Consider the following 18424-nt stretch of genomic DNA (forward strand, 5'->3'; position numbering starts at 1 on the left):
GTTTCAATTATGTGCCTAATTTTTAAAGATATGTAATAACTGCGGCTAATTATTTTAAACCAAAAGCAAGTTTATTAATGATGAATTGAAGAAATTAATCAGTGAGTGGTACTGATCCCAATCAGATGCAATCGCAGAAACATTATACCTTGGTGTAGTTTATTGTATATATTATATGGACAATTATTCGTATTGGAAGATTGGCTACGTAAACCATATTTATAATTCTGGTCTTTCCTTCTTTTTTTTTTATTAAAAATCGCAGTGTTGCAATGAGTTATAGTATCTATCTGGTAATTTCATTTCAACTGTCAATGTCATTCATGTCACAATTTTGTCATATTCAATTCGCATTAGAGTTTTGTTTTCTCATAATAAACATTACAAAACGGGATTACCAGACATGTTAAATGATCATTATGAGGTGGGATGAAAATGAGACGTACCAATTTGTGAAACTTTATCTCAGTAAAAATTTCTTATGGAATCCGAATCACGAAAAGCATAATTTGAAAGATGAACGAAGGAAAGCGTATAAAAAGATTATTGAAGAGTTCATGTCTCTTACTGGGATACAACTCAATGAATACGGAGTGAAAATTAAGATAAAAAATTTACGATCCACATATTCGCAAGAAATTAATAAAATACGGACACGATCAGGACCAACGTCTAAATATACGCCTACTATCAAGTGGTTTGCGGATTGGCATCGATGTTTTCAAAGCATATCTGGAAAAACAGATATTGATACAGTTTATGATGTTAGTTGTGTTTTCTTTTATATTGTTATTATGCTTACATTTTTCTGAATCGTTTAATTAGCTATGTCTGTTTTCATTACAGGATCCCACTAGTGAATCAGACAACAAGCCATGGTTAACCATTAACATAGACCAGAGTAATGAGGAAGGAAACATAGATCCTTTTGCATCTGACAACCAGAATTATAATTTAGAAACAAATTCAAAATGTATCAAAAACGTGAACAGTAGAGTTACATTATGTAAGAAAAAGAGAAAAAAAATGAAATTAATAAGTTCCGGTATACAAAAGGACAGATTAAGAAGTGATGCAAGTTTGCCACCAAGAGAAGATGAGTTTGATATATATGGACGGTATGTTGCATCACAGCTGAGACAGATGGATATACAGAAGGCTTTACAATTGCAACTTGCAATACAGAACCTAATGAGCGAAGCAAGGATTGCAGACTTAGATGAAATGTAGAAAGAAGTAAAACTATCCATTCTAATTACTTTGATATCAGCAAATAATAGAATAATAGTGAATACTGTCTCTATGTAAAAAAATCCAATGATCATGTAATAGTATCATTAAAATCTATATTACTAATGTATTTTTAAGAATCTGTATGTTAAATGCACTATTAACTTATGACTAATGAACAAATACTGAATAGACTTAAATATTTTACAGCCTCTTGAATGATAAGGCCATGCTTACTCCAAATTCTAATAAAATCATGACATCTGTTGGATTGTAAGCTGCACTTCAAAGTAAAGTATTAGTTTTTGGGCTGCAAGCAATATCCTCCATAATCATAGGAAAGGATTAAGGTGAACAAAATAAATATACTAAAGAAACTGCAAGTCTGATTTTTATTGCTGTTACAGCATCCGTTTACAATATAAACAAACATTTATCGCTTACGTTTCACTAGTGACAACTCAGATCATTTAGATTGTACCAAAGATTTTCCCATATCTCAAGTCTGGGGTACATGTTAATGAAAATATACATTGCTGCCTACGCTGTTGACACAGTCGACCACGTCAAAATAAAGAGTCAGTGGGTCGCATCCAAATCTAAAAACTAGATTAAGTACTTCGAGAGTTCAGAGTCTTTAAATAAAAAAAAAACGGAAGTCTGACTTCAAGGGCAGTGAATTCAGATTGTAAAAAAACTAAACGTCTAAAAAAACTTAGATTATAAATAACATTAAAAGGCGGCAAAAGGTGCGTGAGATACAACAAACATGACCACGCAGCCTCCTGCACCTAAGGTTTAAGACTAGAGTTGACAATGTTACAATCTCAATAAAATACAACAACTTTATTGCTATATCCCATGTGCGTTTACTCTGTGATGTTGGCACACATTAAAAACCTCAATCAGTGGGCATAGATTAAAAAAATCACAGATAGAGCAAAGATGTGAAGATTTACAACCACAACAGTCTGTAACAACTATTAATCATGAAATCACACTCAAAGGACACTATTTGAAAATCAAAAAATTTGCATATCGTCACCATTATGACAAAAATTTGAACTTAAAAACTACAGACATTTGTGATTGTTTCCGACAATTTGAATAAAATTAATTAACATATAAAAAAACGTTGTGTCATTGTTTTTTATATATCAAAACAAAACGAAATTCAGTACAACTATAAACTTAAAACTATCACGACTTGTTCCATACATAACAGAAATATGGTCAAAAATAAAAACTAACTACTAATAAATCCAAATGAATTTGATGTAATTTTTCTTGCAAATAAAACCTGGCAACACTTATGATTCTGAATTCAAAATTAAAACAGTAATCAATTTTGTCTGTTAAATACAATTTGCAGATCCGTGATACATGTATTGACTTCTCTTATTTTCAAAAGAGAGTGAGAGGGATGGAAGTATATTTCATACATTTTACATTGAAAGGTCAACCAAACATACACAGTGCGGTGTGTTACCGCCTTTACAGCGAACACATGGGAATACAACTTATTACAAATGAAGACAAACTATGCTAAGTTATCAGTTCAAAGAAAACAAATGCACACAACTTTAATTACCTATTACCAAAGTTTTATTACATTTTTTTGTACTTTTACTATAGAAGACATTTTAGTAATGGAAATTAATAATTATTTGGACAATTTCAGTATCTATTATTATGAAAATTGCATTGTTTTTCATCATTTAAGAAGTATTAAAGTTGCGTGCACAAGACGCCTGCTAATCAGTCAAAGACCAAAAAAAACTGTCATGGTGCGACAACTGTCATCACGTGTCCAAATTTTTTAATATTTTTTCTTAACAAATTTTTAATCAACAAGAAATTCGTGTCGCATTTAGCGCTCACATTAAAACCGACAATTGGACTAAAGTCAATAGAATAAGACTCAGATCTATATTTTGTACAATTTATCACATAAAATTTAAAAGAACACGCTTTTCTAGACCGCAGCAGCAATATATGCAACGATGGAAGGATTCTACTGATTTGTTGCTTAATCAAATTATATTCAACATAAGAAAATATCAGTTTAAAATATCGTTGGCTCCTACGTAGAGTATCGTAAGTCAGAATATTGAGATTTACAACTTTTGTTTTTTTTTTAAAAAAAATAATTTGATAAATACTAACTTTGTATGAATTTGAAAGTAACAGACTTAAGACAAATAAAATATGATTATAGCTAATTATCATAAATATATGGAAATGACAATAATATTACACCTGTCATTTTTGATTCGTAGTTACATAAAATTAGTACTGCTTTGCAAAATTTATGATAATTTACCTAAGAGCCATTGATAAAAGCTATCACGACCTTTGTTATAGAGTAGACAGATCAACTAGACTTTATTTCAACATATTTCCTAAGCCTCATTGCTCTGTGGCGTTAAAACTCTTAAAGGAAGTGAAAACTTTACTTTAAAAAAAAACTATTGTATAGCTTCAAAACTGATAATTTGGAACACAAATTAGTTACCCTCATTATATCTAAAACATGAAACTAGAATATATTAGTTAATTTTCTGTTTCAAAACAAATGTGTGCGTATTATATATTTTTTTAATTTCATCAAGCAACAAACCATTTCCGAGTTAAAGTATCACAAAGTTAATCCAAATGTTTCATCGATGAAAAAATAAACACTCTGATATAGTCGCCTCGGGTCGCCAATACCGATGCTTGTACTGACGTCGATGTACACTGTTCGTAGATAAAATTGAGATCAAAAGACTGTCTTTACAAACATCGATATTGCGTATCGTTCGTGTGGTTGTGGGCGGGGCCGGGGGCGTGGCCGGAGACGGGGCGGGGCGTGGTTCAGGCGTCGACAAGTTGCTTGGGCGTGTAGACGGAGGCGTTGGGGTCGAGCGGGGACCCGTCGGAGAGCCGCAGCTTGGACTTGCCGCCGGCGGGCGTCATGTACTCCGCCGGCATCACCGCTAACATCTGAGCCTTTAGTTCTTCTAGCTCCTTCTCTTGTCTCGACACTATGTCTACAACAACCAATATTATTTCTATAGCAATTATTCACAAGGACAAAGTTAAGCTGGTGAATACGGGGGATGTACCAATGTCGATGTTATGCGCGGTCCACACCTGGCCAGTAGCCTTCAATATTACTTGCGCCGGTGACCCCATACAATCTATGCTTGGCCTACCACTACTGGCATACTGTACTGGTCAAATGAGACAAGCATTAGGGTTTGGCGCCTGTCCAAGACGTAGGACAGAAAGGGGGGGGGTCAAAGTTAGCGAACGTAAGTCTGTAAACCCCCCTAAGGATGGTGGGGTAGAGATGGTTGGGGCGTACCTTCACGTATATGCAGCTGTCTCTTGGCGTCGCCGAGCGCGGAGAGCAGGTCCAGCTTGACGCGCGTCTCCGCGGACAGCGAGCGCTCGAGGTGCGCCGCGCGCTCCTGCAGCGCCGCCCACCCCCCCCCCAGCCGCAGTGTCGGCGACCCGCCCTCCTCGTGCCGCGCCTCCAGCACGCGCACCTGCGCACCACACACATATACTACCACACATACACTATTGGTACAGCCGGGTTAACATCTACAATGTACCGCTCTTGCACTGCAATACCATGACCACGCATTCTGATGAGTGTGCGTACCGGACGTCCACCCGTATCGTACAAGAAAAGGATGGGCAGGGATTTGTTTTGGCGGGAGATGCAACGTATATAAAAGGAGAATTTTTTGTGCGTCCTCTCCTCTGTTAATTAAATAAGCAACGCATCTAGACACGCGATTGTCTATGGACAACGGTAATTTCACTTTTTCGGGTAATTTTGCTGCTTGCTTGTTTATCTTATACTATGTAAAAAGCGTGTGCTCACCTGGTCTGCAGCCTGCTGCAGGTCCCGCTGCAGCTGTGCGAGCTGCGCCCGCGCCTGCTGCAGCTCTTGCCGCAGCGCCGCCGCCTCCGCCTCGCCCGCGCTGCGCAGCGACTTGCACCACTCGCTCTCGCACTCGCCGCTGGAATCATATGCACTTAACTCACCATCTCACTGGAACCACTACTTGACCGACTAAGCACTTGAGTTAGCATGGATTTCCACTACACATATAGATATCCCTCTAATGTTCTATGGTAGAGATTAACAATGTTTCAGATTTCACTCATTAGTAATACTGAAAATCTCGTCCAGAACACTTTCTGGACGAGATTCCTAAAGTACCCGGGGGAAGGGGGAGGGGGAGATTACTGGCTTATGAGAAGCTATGTAAGAGACAGTCCGGTGCCCTAGCGTACCGGGACTGGTTTATACGCAAGTGTTGTACCTGGGCGTGCGCGCCGCTTGCCGCGCTCGCAGTAATTGTTGCTCAGCAGCTGCACGCGCGCGGCGCTCTTCCGACAGCCGCCGCTCCAGCGCCACACGCTCGCCGCCGCGCCATGTCGTCATCCTGCACACACACAAACAATACAATATCTCAACTGACTGATAAAAATAATACTAGAATTATAATAATTAATAACTTTTAATTTAAAATTTAATAAAATGATATATACAGTACTTCGGTAACATAGTGAACGTTGGTGGCATGCTGCTCCTGGGTTCGAATCGCCATGTACGTTATAGTTTCCGACTTGAGTTTGGTGTGGTACAATAAGGTACAATAAGGTACAGTATGGTACAATGTGGCACAGTGAGGTACAGTATGGTACAATGTGGCAAAGTGAGGTACAGTATGGTACAATGAGGTATAGTCATGTACAATAAGGTACAGTAAGATACAGTCCACCACAATGAGGTACACTAAGGCACAGTAGGGTTCAATCAGCTACAAAGTACAATGAGTTGCAATGAGGTATAGCGATATAGAATGAGATACAGTGTACAGTAAAGTAGACTGGGGCACTGTCGGGTACAATCAGCCACAATGAAGTACAATGAGGTGCAATGAGGAACAGTTAAGTAGAGTGTGGTACAGTGTGGTACAGTGAGGTGCAGTGTAGACGTACTTGTGCTGCAGCGCGAGATGCGCCTGGCGCAGCTGCGCGTGCTCGGCGCGGCGCTGGCGCTCGGCGGCGGCGGAGGCGGCGAGCGCACGTCGCGCCTCCGCTTCGCCCGAGCGCGCCAGCGCCAGCTCCGCGCGCGCTCGCCGCAGCTCCTCCCCGCACTCGCGAGCTGACCGCTACAACACACATTTAACCCTTAAATGCGCACTCTTGTATAAATACATTACAAAAACAAACATTTACAAATAAATTCTTATGATTTTTTAATTATTTTGAGTAATAATTTGTGTTCCTGAACGATATACTTTTTTTTATCAGTAGTCATAAAAAACATTTATACAAAAACAAAAGTATATAAACATGTACATCTTTATATATTACTTTGTGTATTATTTTTTTTGGCATTGGAAAGAGATTTAGCAGACAGAATGTACTTTGTTCGCATTTCTGTTTTTATTTACTTACTTAATTAACCGTTTTAAAATGATACTCACCTGTTCTCGTTCTCTTTCTTTTTCGCGCTCCTTCTCTTTTTCTCTATACTCCCGCTCCCGCTCCTTCTCCCTCTCTTTCTCCTTCTCTCTCTCTTTTTCCTTGTCTCTTTCTTTTTCCCTCTCTCTTTCTCTTTCCTTCTCTCTTTCTCTTTCTTTCTCTCTTTCTTTTTCCTTATAACTGCTATCTTTATTACTTTTTACACTTTCTTTTGTACTTTCTACATCCTTAACTATTTGTTCTTTTGCTGAAAATTAAAATTAACATTACTACCTAAAAGAAAAATATTAAAACCACTGTAAATGCATAACCAAAAGATAACTCACTCTGTTCTGTACTCTTATGACTATCACTGTTCTCCTTCTCCTTGTCTTTATCTCTATTTCTATGTTTTCTCCTCTCTTCTCTTAACGTACTAGCCTCTTTCTTCTCACACTTTGATGACTTGGCACTACCTGCAATACACGCGACTATGAGAAATTTATTAACAAGACAATTTCCAATATATCTTAAAGTTAGCAGTAACTAGCTACATCACAAATGATATGAGATACTCAAATGAAATATAGTGAATCTATAATGACAAATTAACTAACCTTACATTACTAATTAGCAATAGAAATAGCGTTTAATTAATAAATCTGACATATTTAAAGTACCTTTACTATGTTCGTGTCGCTCCTCGTCGTGCGCGGAGTGTGTGTGTGTGGGCGCAGGCGGCGGGGGCGGGGGCGCGGCAGCGGGGGGCGTGGCTGCGGGGGCTGGGGCGGGGGCAGGTGTGTGTAATCCTGCCCCACTCGCCGAACCATTGCTGAGCGCGTGCGCGAACGTGCTCGCGAGCGCGCCGGCGCCCGTATGCGCGTGTGTGTGCGCGTGCGCGTGCAGCGGCGTGTGCGTGCTCGTACTAGATTGTGACTTCTCGCGCTCCCGCGTCGCTGATTGTTGCGCTAAATGCTTCTCTAATTTGTCTAACTGCAAAATAAAATATATAATTTAACAAACAGATTCAGTGCCACCGTTATTCCATTGCGAATTAAATTTCATAAATACTTTGTTACAAATGTGATGGTTTACATGGATGGATGCTTATTAGAATTTGTAGCCTAAACTGCTTGACGAATCTCGATGAAATTTAGCATCTAGAGCAAAGTCTAAAAGAACACATAGGTTACTTACTCTTCTTTTTTCGTAGGCGAAAGTTAGTAGCTCAATATCATCTTGTAACTATTTGACGCAGTTTTAATAATGTTTATTGTAGAGGGGGTACCTTAAACTGTAGATGTGCGTGTTCGGAGGCGTGGTGCGTGTGTGTGGGCGGGGCCGGGGGCGGGCCGAGGCCGTGGTCGCGCGCGCAGCGCCGCCGCAGCGAGCCATTGAGCGGGCGCGTCTCCCCGCACTCCACCGTGCCGTTGCCCACGCTGCGCTCCTCCTTACACGGCTGCTGGATCTGGAACGAATTGTTATGAGTTAAAATACCACAAATACATATGTATAAAAATCATGCGCTAAAACCTCGTAGAGCGCAATAACGATAGGTAAACGCTGACATACTTAATAAACTTTAACGATAATATTTTTCCGTAATAGATGATTTCCTGTAAACAGGCTTTAAAAACGAGTATTCAATGTGAATGTCAATGTCATGTGATATTTGGTCATATGCAACTAGACAACGTGACCACAACAGCGGAGATAACGACGGATTACGATACTGTTATGAATAATTTGTAATAGATAACAAAAATTATATGATCGCGATAAGAAATTATTTAATATCAAGCAAAATCAGATAATGTAGATATTGACTTTAACTTCGAATATATTTCTTTTTTGTATATTACTGCATCATAATTTCCACATGGTACAAAACGAAACTAAGCTACGCTTATTTTTGTAAATAAATACCTAGCTTTAAATTGAAAGAAACGTCACAAAATCTGCTTATATAACTTTTTACTCAGTAACTTTAACTTCAATTATTTTAAAAGTAGCCGAGAGCGAGTTGATCCGGTCCTAGTAACAGGGGAGTTACCTCCAGCGCGCTTTCGGGCAGCGCGTCCCTCAACAGCTGGAAGTAGAATTCATTCTGCGCGCGCACCTGGCGCTGCGTGCGCATGCGCAGGCGGCGGCCCACGTACGCTTTCACCCCAAAGCCCAGCGAGACCGCCGGGTAGCCGACGCAGTGCGCCGCCAGCGGCCGACACAGCTCCAGCTCGCGCGCTGCCCGCAGCGCCCCCTCCACGTACACCACGGCGCAGCAGATCGCCACCGTCGGTACGCAGATGCCCTTCTCACCCACTGCAAATGTTACCCATATCTTACTCCATACATACATACCCGCAACTTTACGCTACAAGTAGTCACAGAGTATGTTCTATCATACTAATATTATAAATTCGAAAGTTTAAATGGATGGATGTTAGAGTTTGTAGCCTAAACTGCTGAACGGATTCGATGAAATTTAGTATGGATGCACAGGATATTCTGGAAGAACATATAGGCTACTCTCTTATTTATTTTTAAGATGACTCTCGCAAAACTTTGTTGTCGAATACTGAAGTCTTTGTATAGGGTAAATTAATAGCAATATAAATAACAGATAATGTGCCTTAACAAAGAAAGTGTATAATATATTTTAATTTCATACGTGTTACAAAACTAATTTAGGCAAATGTGTTCTATGTTTTTTACTCAACACAAGAACCGGAATTAAATAATTTTGGATACAATATATTCCTCTTCAAGTGTCACATTTCAAGGTTACCGTACAAAAGTCGAGTTTTATCAAACTGGATCCTTTCCCTAAACAAGAGGCGACACGAACACTCGTCTGACGAATGCTAACGCGGTCACATAAATAATGTATCCAATTTTTTACATCAAAACGCATACTAACGCAACTTAGAAACATTGATTTCCAGGTTACTGTGCTGGATAGAAAATGAACTTAAAATAGTATTATAATAACCTAAATCTACATTTGTTGTTGTTTATTTAATCTTTCATTTGAAAGCTTTATGAAAAATTAGCTTTTGCTTGCGACTTAATCCAGATAAATTTAAAAACTTAGTAATAAGTCTATATGTCCTATATAATTTGCCGAATTTTATCGAGATCAGTTGAACCATTTTGGAGATACGTAACAAACATCCATCCAAACTTTTGCATTTATAAAGTACTGGCTGTTGCCCGCGATTTCGTTCATGCAATATTAAGATAAAAAAAACGAAAAAAAAATTAAATGCGATTTTCGTTATCAGCAACGCAAATACATCTTCAAGAAAACTGAATTTTTTCTTCTGATTCACGATTAAAGTGACGTCATAAATATAGCAGCGAATCAATAATTAATTTTATGTACGTGGGATATATTAATAAATATAAAACCTCGTCTTGAGACAATGGTTGAATGTTAACATTACGTGACCCATAAACAAGAATATCACGTTTTGATTTCACCGCGTAAAAAACGATAACTTATACAAAAAAGGTCACGTTTACAAATTTGACTTTTTTGATACTTATTATATTTTTTTTTCCAAAGAAACCGTAACTCAGTTTTAGTAAAAACTTCCTAACATAACAGTAATATATTCATTTACCTTAATACAACGTGTATAATCTTAATAAAATTATACATAACCGCTATTTCCTTAACTGTCTACTCCATTTATTAGAAGTCGTGAAAGTTTATTCTAACACAAACTTTATCATTTCGAATCTAAAAGTTAACATATGAGGACGTGGACAAAAATAGATGTACAAATAAGAAAACAAGCGCTGGAGCGGTCGATATATTTCTGGAATCGGCGCTACCGTACATCAGGCGAGTGCAATAATTTGACATGTAAACAATGTTGAAAGTGATGTAACTTATACGTTCACTGTCTTGCTGGCGAGGAACATAGAATCTATACTGGCATCTTATAAAAACCGATTCGTTTAATCTTTTGCCATAAATAAGCTTTTGGAACTTTGGAACACTGTATTAAAAACCTTTTTTCCATGTCTATAAGAATCATAATTAATTCTTGCGTAAACAAGCGTAACTAACAATTTTGCACTTTTTTAAATTAATTAATATAAAAATGAATAATTTCTTGATTGTCTATTGTATATTATTATTTTTTAATTTATATACACATACTATTGTTTATGCTGGAAATATCACTCTAATTAAGCTTTTGACGGTAAAAAAAAAAATATGTCCATTTGTAGTTATTACTAGCTGTTCCCGTGCGATTTCATCAGCATAAAATTATTTTATTGTTTACATGTGTCAATTGTAAATGTCAAAATGATATGACATGACAAACCTTGACAATCTTGCTTCCTTGATGTTGGCAGTAACTTATGGTCTCTTTCCCACATTAGCGATTTTATCCAAAATATTTACCCCATAAATTTAATGGCGTAAAATATATAGTCTATAAAGCGTGTCGTAAGAGTAGGGCTTTTTTTTTAAAAAGAGAATGATTCAAAAATATGCTGTAATTGGCAACAAAGAAGTGAGCATTTATGGTTTATTATAATAGTATAGATTTCCTGTTGTCTCTAAAGGGACTAATCCTTTACTAATTTTAGCTTATAAAATTTGACACAGCATAGTTTGTACAAATTCATTGATATTTAAGAAGCAAAGGCTCAGAAAAATATCTAATTACTTTAGTTTCTGCATGTTTATTCGGTTAAAATATTAAAATTGTATTAAAAGGTTATACTTACATGTGACCCAAACATATTGTACCCATACATAGGTACTGGCCGCAAAGAATATGTACTGCACTGGTATGAAGAAATAACATATCATATCTGAAGTGAGAGCTATACACATGAAGAATACTGAGAATGCCTGAAAAAAAACACAAGCATTATATTTTATTCTTATTATTTTTGCTGTAGCCCTCGACTTAGAGGGTGCGAAAAAATTAGTAGCCACATGTCCTTCCAGAGTGTCCTACATCTGTACCAAATTTCATAGACATCAGTTAAGCTTTTTCAGAGATATCTTTGAACAAATTCATCCATGCATCCGTCTGAACTTGCGCATTATGATAATAGTGAGAAATAAGACTTTTTTAAACAATGCTCTAATGTATAGTCTTTTATTATCCTATAAACGTTTATTAAAATACTTCCAAATTTTAAAAAAATTAATCATTATTTTTATATTGTTAAGACTTAATAAATCGAAGTATAAAATTTAATTCAAATAAATAACTCACAAGTCCCTGATATTTAAATGAGTCATAGACGGATCGGAGCATCATCCAGAAGGGCCAGAGGAACTCGAACCTGAACTCCAGCATGTAGTCGGCCATCACCACTGTAGCCCATACCATTACAAACCTCAGGTACAGCAGGGAACTGCAAATAAAATGTTCTATAAAACTAGATCCCAACCTTACTTCGCACAATGTAGCCTTTATTTAGACGTAATGAGGCATTATACTAGTAATAAATTTTTGTAGTTTATTAAATAGCTTTCAAATCTTTTTGTACAATATAGTAGGTAACATTGTTTATTTTATTATTACATCTGTCTGATTTGCATTATTACATCGTTGATAAATTTATTATTAAACTTTGGTACACTTCTGATATCACTGCTTAATATTTTAAACTTTGAGTAGCTCTGCAGTTTATGCTTGTTTCTTATATTTACAAATTATAAACAAAAATGGTTTTATTAAAGTTTACTGAAAAATTTAATGTTTTCACCATTATTATTTTTCTATTAAATCTTATCATTGGAGACCACAAATATAACCACAATATGATCTAGTAAAAATAATAATAGCTAAACAAATTTTAGTGGTTTCCTCCTGTTGATAACTTTATATTATGCATTTATTTATAATTATTATTCCATATTTTTTTAAAAAACCACCTGTAAAACAAATTGGTCATAAAATATATTTTTTAATATAATTCATTGTTTGTATGTGCACGCAAGCAATTTAAGTCCTTGAATATACACACACGGAAGTATGTATAGAAATTAGTTTTTTCTCACACAATTACAATGAAAACATAGTATTATTAAATGAAACGCGTTGGTCGTGTGACTGCAGATTAGTCGAGAATACGAACATAGGGGATACATGTGAACAGTGTTGGTTTTTTTATTTTTTATCACTACATAAGTAAACGTGAGACAGAATCCACAGATGTTACTTTCTACCCACACATTTATGTTCTCACTGCACTTTTTCACCATTTCTTCAGTTAAGTTTATTATTTTTTTGTTAAATACACTTTTAAACACCCTGCAAGTCAATTATTTATGAGAATAACTACTTACTTTCCATACATTCCCTCGGTGATTTTTGTGCGCTTTAAGGGGCGCCGCATTTTGCCAGTATCGGCATTTCTCCTCTTCATATTTTTACCTCCACGGTGTAATTTACAATTGCAGGCCCCCAGTTTTGAAGTTATAATTACCTACAAACATTTAAAACAATGATCGCACAGTTAGTGCTTTTTGTTGTCAATCGGCCTATGTCCAGAATTTACGAGGGAGATAAAATATCAGCAAGCTCTTTTTGCATTCACCGAACAGTGTTGCTATAAGCTATGTTTGGTTTCCCCATTACCGTAGCTTTTTTGAGGAAAAGTGACACAATACATTTAATAAGTTGAGAATAACTACGTAACGTATGTATCAATAATATGTAACAATCACATTACATTTTTAACACGTTTTAACCATATTTAGCACATTAATTATATAGATATTTAAGAGTCAACATATTTTTTTCATGTTTAATTAGTATATGGAAACGAGAATACTAATTTTGTAAAAAAACAACCTAATTCGATATAGTTAAAACTACAAAAGTATGCAAAAAAATAAGCAAAAACTATAATGTGCATCGACGATCGAATAACAGTGCATTTGATGTATGAATCTTCATTTATCCTTCGCTGTCTTTACTTGTTGTAAAGGGAATATTTTATTTATGATTCTTTACCGTTTATTTATAACTTTTTATTACATTAATTTGGTCAAAAATTACTTAAAATATTGGTAAAGTCACGTCTAGCCACACTGCGGCATCATTATCTGTACTTGCATTTTTGTCATCATATCACAGAGTAGTATATTAACCATAGATACAGGTGCAATGACAGATTTTACTCCTTTGATATTGACAAATGAAATGTATTTTTTTTTGAAAATCTCAAATGTTTATGTTTATTAATTTATTATTTATCCATTTTATTCTAATGAGTTTTGAATGATTACGATGTTAAAAAAAATCTGAAAGGGAATCACAATAGATTTATGTTATGTTAGTTATGATTAAATAAACCCCTTGTATTTTGTTTGCATTTTCTGAAAATTTTATAGTTGATATCAATGGCTCAACAACCACTAATAAATTCTGTACGCAAATATTTAGCTTCACATCATATGTTTGCTGTGGAGGAGTGGCTCTCGGGGTTTGTTAAATTGTCTATAATTTAAAGTAAAAATCAAATATACGTTTTAAATTAATTCAGACGTTAAAGAATAGTTGTTCATTCCTGAAATTTATTTATTATTTATTCGCAGATTTGTTGAGTATTTAATGGAAAATAATGCAGAGTACAGGGAGAATGAAGTTCAAACTTTAGCAAAGGAACAATGGCTGTTGAATGATTTAAAAGACATATGTCCTGGCTCCTTACCACAGAACTTAAGGAATCAGCACAAAATTTCCATTACTGGAAGATTTGTGCTTCAAATTAATGCTTGTGTTGATATTGGTAAGAAGACTAAGATACTAGTATGTATTTTTGTAGTATAAGGTGACAAACAAGCGGTCATCAGTTATTGCAAACATTGCAAAGTGAAAGATGCTTAAAAACATGGAATTTATTGTACTTTATGACTAAGTTCCGTGTGGTTGCTGTTTACAGCTAGCCAACCCATTTGTGCCAAAAATGTAAAAGCAATCTAAACAATATTTAAATATATTTGAAAAGAATACAAAATGTATACATATTACTAAGTCTCTGCTTACTAATACCCCCTAGAGTCAAGGGCGGATCCAGCTTTAGCGCCAAGGGGTGTCACATTGTTGTGGTTAAGTCAAGAGGTTGACAGAATATGTAAATATATTTTATCAAGCTCTTGTCCAACCAGCTCAGGGGAGGGGTTCAAGACCCCCATGACTCTCGCCTGCATTCGCCGTTGCCTAGAGTTCTAGATTCAAATTATGTTTTTGTTTATAGGAACACCTGCTTATCAACAATATTTGAAGTTACAAAAAGTGAACACTGAAAATATTGAAGCAACAACTAATAATGATGAGAAAATTCCAAGCCACAGGTGAAGTGTAAAATAAACTAATTCAAATTAATGACTTTAATATTCTCTATGTAATTATTACCATAAGTTTGTTTCTTCATGCAGAATATGCTTTAAAAAAGCCAATGTCACTTGATGGTATGTAGTTTTTTAATGGCAAAAGAATTCTTTTAATTGGTCCAGTGGTTTTTTAGTTCATTATTTATATCCGAAAATTGAAATCTTTATAACATTGATAGATTTAGTAATTTTTCAGAATGATAAAGTTATATCTGACGGATGGTGTACAAGAAGTGTCAGGTATAGAGTACAGGCCTATGAGGAACCTGAGCTGTGATATTACTCCTGGATGTAAGCTGTTACTCAAAGGTAACTCTACTATTACCTTTTAGGTTAAATATCAAAAAGCTGTGAGAAGTGAATGTGTTTTAATTTTTTTTTTTATATAAAGATGGGAATGGGAAATGTCTTTGACATGCAATGGTAGGGGAAATATCCTCAGTAGATTAACAAGAGGTAATATATCTACAAATTTGGGGCACAGGTCGCTTTGCTTTTTTGTGAATTCCAATGCTGCTTGTTTTTTACTCACCTTAGATTATAAGACAACTTTTATTAATCTTTATAGGCTCCATCAGACATTCTCAGATTTTTTTTACCAAGTTTATTGTAATTAAGTTAATTATAGTTCCTTACGTTTAAAATTCAGGTCCGGTAATATGTCGTCGTGGAGTGATGTTACTCACGGAGGCTAATGTAGAGTTGCTGGGTGGCGAGGTGCAGGAGCTGGCAGATGAGAACTCCTTGGTTCAACTGCTGGCTTCGAAATTGGGACTCCCTGCCACTATACGTAAGGAGTTTACAACTTTTCTAACATAGTATTTCTATTCTAGATTGTTCTGGCTTCTCCAGGATAATTGTAATTTGAAAAATTGAATTTTACATAGGTAATAGTTCCGGTTTCATCGCTATAGGGCTATGTCAGACTGTGTTATTTGCACATCATGGAACCCCTTTCTGTCTAACACTTTGATTTCATGTCATTTTTAACTCATAAATATATTTCCAGCTCAAGAAAACACAACTAACAATACAATACAAAGAACTACCAATTCATCAGCTCAAACATTTAATGATGACAGGCAATATGAACCAACATTTGGCCAAACGTCTGACCAACGAAATAGAACAGAACCGATAGATGAAGAAGCATTTGGCACATTTGATGATGACATAGACGTTGATCAACTAGCAGCGATAGAAGCACAAATATTGGACAATCCCAATAAAAGGATTTCAGATGAAAATTATTCTAGACCGGATAAAAAAGCTAAAATAAACGAAAACACAGTTAATTGTGTCGATGATTATCCTGATGATGAAGATATCATGTTTGAAGATGAAGATTATATAAGAGATATGGAAGCACAATTTGATGCACACGATATTGAACTAAATGCGCATATTAATAAGGATCCAAAACCAGTGTCAGTAGAACCATTCGTTTATATCAAACAAATTAATGAACTAAGTGAAAGTGAAAGAGAGGGTAAGGTGTTCAAAGTGAAAGGACAGATAATCAAGTTATTGTCGAAGTTGTTTGTGAGTAAAGAAGGGTGGAGTTTGAAATGTGCTATAGTGGATGGCACAGGGAGCTTGGACGTGGATTTCACCAGCGACGTGCTGTCCAAGCTGGTGGGACTCACCCCTGTTGAGATGAATCAAATTAAAAAAGAAATTGCAACAAAACCTGAACTCAAAAAACAAACAATCGTGGTAAGTTTTTAAACATTTAAATATGGCACTAAAAAGAGACAGACATTATTGCTCACACATTAGTGGGACAAGGACAGGGACTTCTTTTCTTGCAATCTCATCGTAACATATTTCTTTTCTGTTCTTGAAGTAAATATTAATTTTCAGGCTTTAGAAAACGCCAAAAAGAGTCTACAAGTATTATATTGCATAATAGAGCTGACAATGTCTGGAGGCCCGAAGATAACGCGACTTATACCATTCGATAACTCACATGTAGAGAAACTGAAGGAAAGACAGTAACCTTTACATAGATATTAGCGTATAAAGCCTATTTCTACTAGATTAAGTTTAGTCTAAAAGAATATAAAAGATGTAAATATAATTTTACGATAAAACACAAATTGTTACAAATAACTTGTTTTAAAGAAAAAAAGGCCTTCGATTCGAGTATGTTGAACATAAAATAATGAATTCAGTGTTTAATCAAATATGGCGTTTCTATTGGTTAGTTCAATCAGAAAATGTGTTAACCATAGACATAGGAACATGGTGTGCTATAATATCAGGGTTTAGTTTTGGTTTTGGGTCACCCATGAGTCTTATAATTGAAGCTGCTTTTTAAGTATAGGACCACATATCTCTAAATTGATACATGTAATAAAATTAGAGTGTCTGTAAGAAAAAAAGAAAAATTCCAGATTTCAGGAAGATGGTGTATTTGCGTTGCTGATAACGAAAATTGCATTTAAAAAAATTTTGTTTGTCTATCTATCCGCAAGCTGCTTTTCTTCCGGGTAATCTCCGAAACGGCTGGTCCAATTTCGACGGTACTTACACCGGAGGGTAGATGACATGGATAGGCATATTATAGGCTACTTTTTTAAATTCCACGCTGTCAAAATGGCGTAACTGGTAGTTCAAATTTGCGCTAACGAAGTTTGCGGGCGTCATCTCATTTGCCATACAATACCAAATGTAAATATAATTATTTATCACATAAGTTATATAAATAAAACACTATTGGGTTTTACAAACTATATTTTATTTAAAACACCTTCTCGTAATTCAATCGTAATGTGGTTCAATATACAAAAATTATCAAATACATATATTAACCTACGACAGGCAACTAGTTATATGAGACAACCCCAACGACAAACACGAAAACGAACTTCCGCTTGAAGCTTAGGGTGAAATTATTATATACTATATAAAAAAATACAGATACTTCATTTTACTAGGTCTTTATAGACAAATCTACCGAATCTAACGAAGGACATTATCCGAATGCATAATTAAAATTATAAAAAATCATAAATTTTACATAAACTATACGATTTTCCACTATTTGTTAAAATGTTTACACGATCATAGGTACTATTAAAAAAAATTAAAAGTAATAACTTCTAAAGAAAACCTCAATAGTTTTAAAATTGTCATGCTTATTATCTGTAGCATATTACGTATTAAAAACACCCTAAGCTTCTCTTTCCATTAATAAAATACAAATGTGTTACAAATTGAGCACTCAATATATTTAAATAATATTACAACTTAATCTGTGATCGTTACTTTATGATTATCATAGCAATATACTTTTAAATGTTGCCAGTTAACGAAATTAAAAAGCTACAATTATTTAATTTA

The 18424-nt window shown here is 35.5% G+C and overlaps 3 protein-coding genes across 5 annotated transcripts; 2 read left to right on the forward strand and 1 right to left on the reverse strand.

Annotated features, from left to right (window-relative positions):
* The first annotated feature begins 316 nt into the window (after positions 1–316).
* Positions 317–2470, forward strand: LOC106105203. Its single transcript, XM_013285475.1, has 2 exons — positions 317–764; positions 847–2470. Exons 1-2 carry the CDS (start codon positions 411–413, stop codon positions 1228–1230), a joined length of 738 nt encoding a protein of 245 aa, XP_013140929.1. The 5' UTR covers positions 317–410; the 3' UTR covers positions 1231–2470.
* Positions 1605–13284, reverse strand: LOC106105083 (macoilin-2). The gene is made up of 13 exons (XM_013285309.1): positions 13028–13284; positions 11949–12090; positions 11449–11575; positions 8756–9021; positions 7991–8170; positions 7383–7695; positions 7050–7178; positions 6726–6970; positions 6235–6407; positions 5553–5675; positions 5108–5246; positions 4580–4763; positions 1605–4262 (listed from the first exon to the last, which is right to left on the reverse strand). The coding sequence occupies exons 1-13, from the start codon at positions 13105–13107 to the stop codon at positions 4087–4089; spliced, it is 2277 nt and encodes a 758-aa protein (XP_013140763.1). The 5' UTR covers positions 13108–13284; the 3' UTR covers positions 1605–4086.
* A 613-nt stretch (positions 13285–13897) lies between these two features.
* On the forward strand, positions 13898–17798 carry LOC106105159 (recQ-mediated genome instability protein 1-like). 3 transcript variants are annotated; one of them, XM_013285393.1, is made up of 7 exons: positions 13898–14018; positions 14282–14475; positions 14944–15040; positions 15276–15388; positions 15729–15869; positions 16089–16795; positions 16943–17798. In XM_013285393.1, the coding sequence occupies exons 2-7, from the start codon at positions 14298–14300 to the stop codon at positions 17075–17077; spliced, it is 1371 nt and encodes a 456-aa protein (XP_013140847.1). In that variant the 5' UTR covers positions 13898–14018; positions 14282–14297; the 3' UTR covers positions 17078–17798. The 3 variants fall into 3 exon arrangements, with proteins under 3 accessions (XP_013140847.1, XP_013140845.1, XP_013140846.1); XM_013285391.1 differs by lacking the exon at positions 13898–14018 and adding an exon at positions 14025–14169 and having other exon boundaries at positions 16943–17797; XM_013285392.1 differs by lacking the exon at positions 13898–14018 and adding an exon at positions 14118–14195.
* Positions 17799–18424: the final 626 nt, after the last annotated feature.

This window comes from Papilio polytes, unplaced genomic scaffold (assembly GCF_000836215.1).
Source record: "Papilio polytes unplaced genomic scaffold, Ppol_1.0 DF823177.1, whole genome shotgun sequence".
NCBI lineage: Eukaryota > Metazoa > Arthropoda > Insecta > Lepidoptera > Papilionidae > Papilio > Papilio polytes.

Excerpts from the sequence above, each read along its gene's own strand:
- LOC106105203 (XM_013285475.1), top strand. The coding sequence starts at position 411 with ATGATCATTATGAGGTGGGATGAAAATGAGACGTACCAATTTGTGAAA. Across the intron at positions 765-846 it reads ATATTGATACAGTTTATGAT|GATCCCACTAGTGAATCAGA; the intron begins GTTAGTTGTGTT and ends TTTTCATTACAG.
- LOC106105159 (XM_013285391.1), top strand. The coding sequence starts at position 14,087 with ATGGCTCAACAACCACTAATAAATTCTGTACGCAAATATTTAGCTTCA. Across the intron at positions 15,870-16,088 it reads GGGACTCCCTGCCACTATAC|CTCAAGAAAACACAACTAAC; the intron begins GTAAGGAGTTTA and ends ATATATTTCCAG. Across the intron at positions 16,796-16,942 it reads TCAAAAAACAAACAATCGTG|GCTTTAGAAAACGCCAAAAA; the intron begins GTAAGTTTTTAA and ends ATTAATTTTCAG.
- LOC106105083 (XM_013285309.1), bottom strand. The coding sequence starts at position 13,107 with ATGAAGAGGAGAAATGCCGATACTGGCAAAATGCGGCGCCCCTTAAAG. Across the intron at positions 7,179-7,382 it reads GCGACACGAACATAGTAAAG|GTAGTGCCAAGTCATCAAAG; the intron begins GTACTTTAAATA and ends CGTGTATTGCAG. Across the intron at positions 5,247-5,552 it reads CAAGCGGCGCGCACGCCCAG|CGGCGAGTGCGAGAGCGAGT; the intron begins GTACAACACTTG and ends ATATGATTCCAG.